General features: G+C 33.2%; 2 protein-coding genes across 2 annotated transcripts; one reads left to right on the forward strand and one right to left on the reverse strand.

The window, feature by feature from the left end:
* Positions 1-1516: 1516 nt before the first annotated feature.
* LOC18598333 (secoisolariciresinol dehydrogenase-like) lies at positions 1517-3642 on the reverse strand. Its single transcript, XM_018122476.2, has 2 exons — positions 3496-3642; positions 1517-2421 (listed from the first exon to the last, which is right to left on the reverse strand). The coding sequence occupies exons 1-2, from the start codon at positions 3531-3533 to the stop codon at positions 1629-1631; spliced, it is 831 nt and encodes a 276-aa protein (XP_017977965.2). The 5' UTR covers positions 3534-3642; the 3' UTR covers positions 1517-1628.
* Positions 3643-6033: 2391 nt separating this feature from the next.
* On the forward strand, positions 6034-8962 carry LOC18598334 (IAA-amino acid hydrolase ILR1-like 3). The gene is made up of 4 exons (XM_088806182.1): positions 6034-6455; positions 7235-7675; positions 7881-8009; positions 8308-8962. Exons 1-4 carry the CDS (start codon positions 6105-6107, stop codon positions 8686-8688), a joined length of 1302 nt encoding a protein of 433 aa, XP_088662308.1. The 5' UTR covers positions 6034-6104; the 3' UTR covers positions 8689-8962.
* Positions 8963-9359: the final 397 nt, after the last annotated feature.

Raw genomic sequence — 9359 nt, forward strand, 5'->3', positions numbered from 1 at the left:
TATTAATCCTATATATCGTATCTAATCATCTATATTTTATGTATTATAGTTTTATATTTATTAGTATAAGTTTAAATAGAAATAAAATAAAAATATTGGATGTTGACTGTAGTAATTTTTTTTCAAATTTGATTAAAATATGAGTAGGTTGAAACAATTGACAAATTTTTGGAAAGAAAGATACAAATTGTCCAAATGATTCTCCTACACTTGAACCATCAAAATCTCCATACTACAACTCATGAACAAAAGCAATGTCAATCAAAACGTACAATACTCAATCTTAAAGAAATGAATTTTTTTAGGTACATAATTAATAATTGATTAATTTAAATCCAGTAAATATAATCAAGCACAACTTTTTTAAAATTATTGTAAGTCTTTTTTCTTGATTAACATGTTATATAAAATTATTTTCTATTATCAATTTTTTAATTTTTGGATAAATTCAACATATTAATTTTAAAATTTTTAATTCGTATTCCTCTATCTTTGAACCTCCAACAATTATTGGCTAACTTCACCCCTGCCTATATTCCTACAAAGAAAGAATCTAGGGTACATTAAAGGACAAGTCCACCTCCATGAGGTTAGGCAATACTAATTTCTATTTTTGAATGCAGGAAAGTGATGAGAACTTAGCGTATACAATAGAAGCTATATGGAATGAATCATCCTCACCCTCAAATATGACATATGACTAAAGTGTGAGGTCTTGACACTATATGCCGAAGATGATTTGCGGAGGTTAGACAATACTAATTAATGAAGGAGAAACACTATTTATTAACCTTATATTTCAACGCACCAAACCTCCCACATGTCTAATACTAATTTAATAATCTTGCCATTATACATGAATAATTAAATATAATAAACCAAAATGCATCTTATACTTACATCCTTCAACGTGCTAAACATGTGGCTTTTGTATAAGTGAAACATGAATAATTGAATCTGTTCAATTTGAGATTGTTTTTTGGTTCACTTGATATCTAAGAATTCAATTTTACGGAATTAATAAACATGCATTGCAAATGCTTACAACATCACCTTGTGGGAATGAAAAGATTGATAATAGAATCTGACTCGAGAGTGGTTTTATCTTGGATGAGAGAGTCAAGAGAGATTGTCAATCATATCGATGCTTGTCTACACTTGATTGGGAACTATAAGTTTAAGCACACGCTACAAGAAGCGAGTTCATTTGTGGATGCGCTGACAAAGTTTGGAGTAGAACGTGAAAGAAATGCTCTCCATGCTGTGGTAGTATAAATTTGTATTGGGCTGTATGTTTCAACAGAAAATCCCATATGTGCTTGTTTAATCATGCTTTTGATATGGACTGTTATCAGGTGTTACTACCAGGTGTAAGCATCCATCGCTGGTCATGGCAATTTTATGTACTTATTGATCTTTTGTGATCTATTAATATTAATAAATTTATTGTTGATTGAGAACGAAAAAAACTACTACAAACATTTTTTAAAGAAAAAAAATCTAAGTAGTTGGATGATTAAACAATAAAAGATAACTCCCAATATTTTTAATTAAAATCCTTAATACAACTTTAATTAGAAGCCACATTTAACACAACGAAACATGGATTTCTAATAGCAAATATTTACTCAAGAGTTGTCAGGGTATTGGAACATACTCAATGAGGGGTTAAAAATAGTAAAGCCGCCATCTACGAAGAGATTGTGCCCACTAACATATCTTCCCTCCTCACTTGCTAGATAAAGAGCTGCATTTGCTATATCTTCTGCCTTAAGAGTCACGCCCTTAAGGTTAGCTACCAAACCCATCCCTTTCTCAAGCTCCTCATCATTAATCCCCAAGACTTCCGTTGCTAAAGGCGTTGCGAGAGCAAAGGGAGACAGGCAGTTAACTCTAATCCCAAACTGCCCCAGCTCGACAGCAGCATTTCTGGTAAGCCCCAGGACAGCATGCTTGGAAGCACAATAAGCATGTGTAGCAGCAGCACCAACCGTGGAGCTTACGCTAGCAGTTGAAATTATGCTACCACTTCGAGCAGGAACCATCACCCTAGCTGCGTGCTTAATCCCTAGGAAAACGCCAGTCACGTTTACACTAAGAACACGTTCAAAATCTGATTTTTCGTTGTCGATTATGCGCGCCTTGATAGGGTCAGTTATGCCGGCATTGTTGAACATGATGTCTAGCTTGCCATGAGTAGCCACAGCCTTGTCAACAGCATTTTTTATTTGGTCTTCGTCCGTGACATTGCAGTGAACGTAGGAACAGTTCGAGGGGCCTACGGCCTCACAAACTGAATGCCCCAATTCATCTTGGATATCAGCAATCACAACTTTGGCTCCGTGATGTGCAAAGACTTTAGCAGTGCATTTCCCAATACCGCTAGCTCCTCCAGTAATTAGAGCTACCTTCCCTTCCAGCCTGCAAATGGAAGTTGAATAAAATTAACTGATATATTACAAAACAAAGGCTCATCTACCAGTCCAACCATCAGTTTAAAATGACCCTAACTAAACCCAACTAATTTATTGGTATTCCGCAAAGACTTAGGCAAAGTTCATTAAATCAAATTCATCAGATTTTTATTAAAAATGATCAAAATATAATCTAAATCTGGAAAACCAATACGGCTAGATTCAAAAAACTTATTATATATATTAAATTTTAAATAATTTGCATATAATTGCGATACTTCATATAAATATATTTTTATGAAAAATTCTGACCATCGTTCAATAAATATAGATTAAATTTTATATATACATATTATTTTTAATTAACTTTTTATATATAATTGATTTTCTTGTTTATATCTATTAATTTATCCATTTTAATTTTCGAATTTATTTTTTTAAAATCAATTTTAATGAAAAACATCACCAAATTGACTTCAAAAACTTTATAAAAGTTCTCTCTGTAAGCTGGGCACAAGAAAACTAGTAAAATTTCCTCTCACTACTCAACTAAGTGCAGAATTCAAAGACCTTTTCTGTTTTTTATTTACGACAGAAGACAGATCTGGACCCAATAATTTGCAGTGCGTCTCAAGCTAAAGTTAGGATATGCGAGTGCTGAGCCCAGTCCCTATATACCAAACCTGGAGACTCAGCTCCCAATTACTCATATGAGTGAAACCAAACAATCAAAGCAACTAATTCACCTTGAAGATCCTTAACATTATGATAATTACAGAGAGCTTCTGGTTTTATAATCAAGCTCCCTGTAATGAAGCAAGCACCCCCCACAAATATTTCAGGGGGATTGGATGACTTTATCCAATTTTCCAAGCCCCTCAAAATCGAAACTCTAGGAACAAAGATAACATATCTGAGAATTCGAGACCAAAGGCAAGATTTGTTTTTGACTTGAACATCATTCCGGACAAATATTTTCATCTGATAAACACAAAATTCAAAGTACAAAAGACAGCAAATATAGATAATCAAATGACTGAAACGAAGAGAATAAACTTGAAAGCTAGCTGCTTTTACCAACCTTCTTGTGACTGCTGAGATCAAAGATGAAGCTACCATGGTTCCCAGACAGTGATAATGAGAGCTGACTTTTTAGGTCTCTCTGCTTTGGGGTTGCACATGGGAAGGAAGATGCACATGTAGTGTAACTATATAAATATATAAATAAATAATTAAATTTAATTATTTGTATAAAAACATTTGATTAATAGGCTGGTGTATAATTTTCTGTCTAAAGAAAAAAGTTTGAATTCTGCTTCTCCCAATTAAAAAAAAAAACTAAATTTAATTATTTTTGTTTTTACAGTAATTTCAAATTTGGCAAGTAGTAACTTTGATTAAAAGATGCAAAAGACGAAGATGTAGCAGGGAATGTTTTTAATTATTTGGCCCAAAGTTTGGCTCCTCTCACCCCGTCTATGCTACATTAGATTGGAGGATTAAGTTTATCTTATAATTAATGACAAGACATTTCAATATAATTTAGGAAGAAAATGTGTGATATATAAACATTATAACTAATTTGAGAAAACAGTTTCCTTATTTGCTATAAAGGAATCGAAATGTCAAATCCCTAAACATTCAATGACGTAAAAGTTAATCAGAATAAATTAGATAAGTATTATTCCTTTCGTCTCATTTTTTAATCTATTTTTCTTTTTTGAACGTCTTAAAATTAGATTTTTTATGATTATTTATTTACTTTTTGGCAGTAAAAATAATGGAACATTGATTTTACACAAATTAAATTTTATAATTAAATAGACTAAAGTCAACTTTCACTACATCAAATTTGATTTAACACAGCACATTTTTAAAATGTGCTACTAAAAATATTTTTAATAATATTTTTTTATGTTTTTTAGAATATTTTGTAGATCTAACTTCACTATATAAATTTTTAAATGTATTATGAATAAAACGTAACCATAAAAATTACATACACTAATAAAGATTGCACTTTTTATGTTGCTACTGAATGTGAAAAAAATGAAACTAAAAGTTTAAATAGTTCTATTTTTTAAAATTTTATTGTACAAAAAAATATTTTGTCTAAAGAAATGTGATTAAAACTCAATTTTTTTGCAGTGTATTTTCCTTAAACTCCATAAAAATCAAAGGGAGACAAATAATTTAAGACCAAGGAGTAGATCAAAGAGAAAATTACTTTTCTTATCTAATATGCATAATTCTTTTTCTTGAAAAAGAAAAGCTTAAATAATATCTCATTATGATATTTACTTTTAATATTTATTGACCACTGTTTTCCATCCTGGGTGACGTTTAAGAAGTTCGAATTTCTTATTTATTTACAGATTTCTTCACACACAAACATAATTGTGAGACTTGAGACTGAAAAGATTTTCAAAATTCTTGCTCTCAACATTCTATTTTGCTCTATTTCACTTTTGAATTCCACTATGAACTTATCTAATAAGATAAGATGGTAAGAAAATGTATAGCATAAGCCATATATATATATATATATATATCATAATCAACTTAATAATGCTGTTTATACTTTTGGCTAAACATTAGGAAAGTGTTATGATGATTTTCCACATATAAAAAGCAAAAGGTATTTAAACATTTGCCCATGTCCCTTGCATCACCGTAAGAAAGTCGCTTTGAATAAAATAACAGAAGAGACGGTTTGTTTATGTCGGCTAGTTATGGGAATCAATTTCTCTGTTTGATAAAGTAATATACTCCTATAAAACTTTCGATGTGCTTTAGTCTTTCAATGAAGAGTGAAGACAAAAAGGCATATGGGAATGGGTATCTCTATGCCGTTCAAAGCATCTTTTTCTTTTTCTCTTTTTTTTTTTATAAATATTTTTAAATAAATTAATTTAATTAATAAAATACAAATACTTAATATTAAATCAAATATTAACGCATCTGAGAAACAGTTGTTTCAACCCAAACAATTTTGTCATACCATAGTCTTGGTTATTGCTTCAACAAGAGCCATGTCATATATACAGAGGAAGACAAAAATGACATGGCTAAACTATCCATTATCATTTTTAAGTAAATGTCCGAGAAATCGAGCTATTTGTTTTATAATTTTTTTAAAAAAACTGAAAGATGTGAATTTATTTGTATGTATTTTAAAGCCAATTGAACTTAATGGATTTGGTTTCATCCAATTGAATTGATTATCTAAGTACATATTTTATATTTCTAACAACTCAAGGTTAAAATTTAAGGAAAATTGCAAAGAAAAATTTTTTATTTTCATGTCTATCACAAGTTAATTTATATCTAAGTTATAATCATCACACCCAAAACCTCAACGCTGACCCTCAGTCCACTTACCATGTTTTATATCTATTAGTGTATCTTTGATAGCTTAACTCACTTCCTCTCTTTCGCCCTTGTCATAAAAATATTATGATTTTTTATCTTTCTCCCAAGGATGCTCAATTATTTTGATATAAGTAATTCATCTTTTCTCCTTTTCTTCTCTTCCTATCAATATAAAGGTTTCTATGGAAAAGCCCAAACAGGCCCATTATTAAGTAAATAAAATTAGTACAAAATCTGACTGATTTAATTTTAGATCTTCTTCCACAAGAAACTTGATTAAGCATTTAAAAGGGCTTGTTTTCTCTTCACCCTCTATCAATGGGGTGGTTTTGTTTGTTAACCATCATTTCAGCGCTTGCATGTCCTTCGACAGGGGATAAGGCGGCTCATTCTAGATTGAATCTGAGTTCGCTGACACGTGAACTGCTGGATTCAGCCAAGGAACCTGAGTTTTTTGATTGGTTAAGGAGGGTTAGGAGGAGAATCCACGAGTACCCAGAATTGGCTTTTGAAGAACATGAGACAAGTGAACTCATCAGATCAGAGTTGGACTCGCTTGGGATCCAGTACACGTCGCCTCTTGCCAAGACAGGGATCGTGGCCTCTCTCGGGTCTGGGGTCAAACCCTGGTTTGGTCTTAGAGCAGACATGGACGCCCTTCCTATCCAGGTTTTGTTTTGCCCGTCTCTCTCTTTTTTTTCTTATTGAACTTCCACGGTAACCAACTAACGAAACTCCGAAAGTGCCCAGGTAAGGTATGAAGCTAATCGATACAATCCGTCAGATTACGACCGTTCATTTCTTCTTGGAGAATTGTTTGCTACACAAAAATTACTCCTGATGAATGGAAACTTACATAGTTTATATATATCCCCGTTAGTCATTAACTAAAGACAATAATATAGAATCTATCAGATACGACATACGTGTGTAAGGATATTATATACATATATATATATATATATATATATATATATAAATCCTCTGCCATTTGTTTAACAAATAATTAGACAAATTTCTTTACATTTGTTTTAATTAGCAGTACTTAGCAATTATTTCATCCTTAATTCTCCAGTTTGTTCATATCTTTGAGAGTACTTAGACTTGTAGCATGGTTATAATGAATAACTTACGGAAAGCTTGAATACTAAATTTCAGTGTATTTTTTGGCCTTTGCAGATTTTGTGCATGGTATCTTAAGGATATGAAATAAGAGTAATTTTAAGGGATAATGCATTTTTTTGTGGTTGATTGTTAAATATAATATTTTAATAGTAAATAATTAATGCCCATAAACAACCTATACTTAATATACGTGACGCTGCATATTGAGCTTCCTCTATTTCCCCTATTATCTCATAGATTGGAGGCCACCTCACTGTCTCGTTATCACTGAGACGGCCTAATTAATTAATTAATTAATCTTGCTCCACGTCGATATTTTGAAGGAATTGATTGAGTGGGAACATAAGAGCAAGAATAATGGCAAGATGCATGCTTGTGGCCACGATGTTCACGTGACAATGCTGCTTGGAGCAGCCAAGTTGCTACAGCGCAAGAGAGATGAATTGAAGGGGACTGTTAAGCTTGTTTTTCAACCTGGAGAAGAAAGTCATGCTGGTGCTTATCATGTGATAAAAGAGGGTGCTGTTGATCACGTCGAAGCGATATTCGGATTACATGTTTCACCAGAAATGCCCACCGGAACTGTTAGGTCGAGACCTGGTCCTTTGCTTGCAGGCTCAGCCAGATTTCTAGCCAAAATTCAAGGGAAAGGTGGGCATGCTGCTAGGCCGCATACGACTAGAGATCCAGTACTTGCAGCATCTTTGGCTATCCTTGCACTCCAACAGATCGTTTCTCAAGAGACAGATCCTCTTGAGGCCAGGGTAAATTTCTGCTAGTAGCTTCATGGATATGTTCATGTAAAAGATAGGCGAATCCATTAGCCAATTATATCAACAAGCTCAAAGTCGTTGATAAGTTCAGACTTCGGTTATTGTGTTTCTTATCCTGAAACTTTCTCTTTTACCAAATTATAGTAAATGAAGCGCGTATCTATCTGATAATTGGTCCATTTACACCCAACTGCAGGTTGTCTCAGTTGGGTTCGTTCAAGCTAATCAAGCAGCAAATGTTATCCCAGAGATAGTAAGCTTTGGAGGAACTTTTCGGAGCATGACCACAGAAGGCTTGTCCTATCTGCAGCAGAGGATCAAACAGGTATCTATCAACTAAAAGCGGTATCTTTCGACAGCCTCAAGGGAAAAAAAAACGGAAAAAGGAAATCTGATAAAACTTCTATCAAACTCTCTTGTGGGATTGTTTGAGATTGGCGAGTCCAAGAATTTTCTTGCTTAGGAAGTCATGAAATAGACTGGTTAAAATTTGTTTAGTAAATATCAAATATGTGATTCAATTATTTCAAGCAAGTCTTAACTGTTAACTGTAACATGTTTATTCAATTAGTAATGTGTTTTTCAGCACAAAATATTTACGGGTTAACACATTCTATTTACAGGTGATCGAGACTCAAGCAGTAGTACATCAATGTACTGCTACCATAGATTTTTTGGAGGAAAAACTGAGACCTTACCCTCCAACTGTCAATGATGAATCAATGTATGAACATGCGAAAAGGGTTGGAGAATCAATGCTTGGGAAATCTAATGTACTCCTTAGTCCAATGGTTATGGGGGCAGAAGATTTCAGTTTCTATTCAAAGAAGATGGCAGCGGCTTTCTTCATGATAGGAACAAATAACGAAACACAAAAACCAACCCTTCGATTGCACTCACCCTACTTGATTATTGATGAGGAGGTTCTTCCCATAGGAGCAGCCTTCCATGCTGCAGTGGCCATATCTTATTTGGATAATCATGCTGTTCATAAATATCAGTAAGTATTGTAGGTAACTTTCTATTCTTGGGATGAAGATTCGGTTAAGTTACTAATGTTTGCATGAAGTCAACAAGTCAAAGTATTTGAATGCATTTTGCTTTGTTGTACTGGTATTTTGTAATTATGCTTGTTGTCATCTCTTGTTGTCCGTGTATGCTTGCATGTTGTTATATAAGTTTATATCTAACACTTGTTTTTGCATGTCATTACATGTGTAATGAATGCATTATGTGTATGTAAGCTTCTATCTTAATGAAAATGTTGTTACAACCTTATACTTTGCTTTGTCTTTGAAGTTTTTGTTTTTTGATGCTTTTCCTTTCTTAAGCTCGATTATAACATGGTATCAGAGCATCCCACGATCCCCGCAGGACCTTAAACAATCTTCTTTTAGTTCTCTTGAGTTCTTAGTGGTCTTCTATAGCCCCTTGTTTTCAAGTTTAGTCCACTATCATAATGACAACACCTAATATAACCCAACAGCCTCTTCTAGTCTTCGATGGCTCAAATTATGGTGTATGGGCCATCAGAATTAAGCCATATTTGAAAGGCTATAATTTGTGGAATGCTGTAGATTAGGATGTAGAGCCGTAAGTATCGAGAGAAAATGCTCATACTGCATAAGTCAAGCATTATGAAGAAGAGATTGCAAAGAAGTTCAGGGCACTCTCA

Source organism: Theobroma cacao, chromosome 5, assembly GCF_053813885.1.
Source record: "Theobroma cacao isolate CCN51 chromosome 5, ASM5381388v1, whole genome shotgun sequence".
Classification (NCBI taxonomy): domain Eukaryota; kingdom Viridiplantae; phylum Streptophyta; class Magnoliopsida; order Malvales; family Malvaceae; genus Theobroma; species Theobroma cacao.

Bases quoted from the DNA above. Each gene is read 5' to 3' on its own strand.
- LOC18598334 (XM_088806182.1), top strand. From the start codon at position 6,105: ATGGGGTGGTTTTGTTTGTTAACCATCATTTCAGCGCTTGCATGTCCT. The intron at 6,456-7,234 runs GTTTTGTTTTGC...GATATTTTGAAG, and splicing joins TGGACGCCCTTCCTATCCAG to GAATTGATTGAGTGGGAACA. The intron at 8,010-8,307 runs GTATCTATCAAC...TTCTATTTACAG, and splicing joins TGCAGCAGAGGATCAAACAG to GTGATCGAGACTCAAGCAGT.
- LOC18598333 (XM_018122476.2), bottom strand. From the start codon at position 3,533: ATGGTAGCTTCATCTTTGATCTCAGCAGTCACAAGAAG. The intron at 2,422-3,495 runs GTTGGTAAAAGC...TTCCATTTGCAG, and splicing joins ATCTCAGCAGTCACAAGAAG to GCTGGAAGGGAAGGTAGCTC.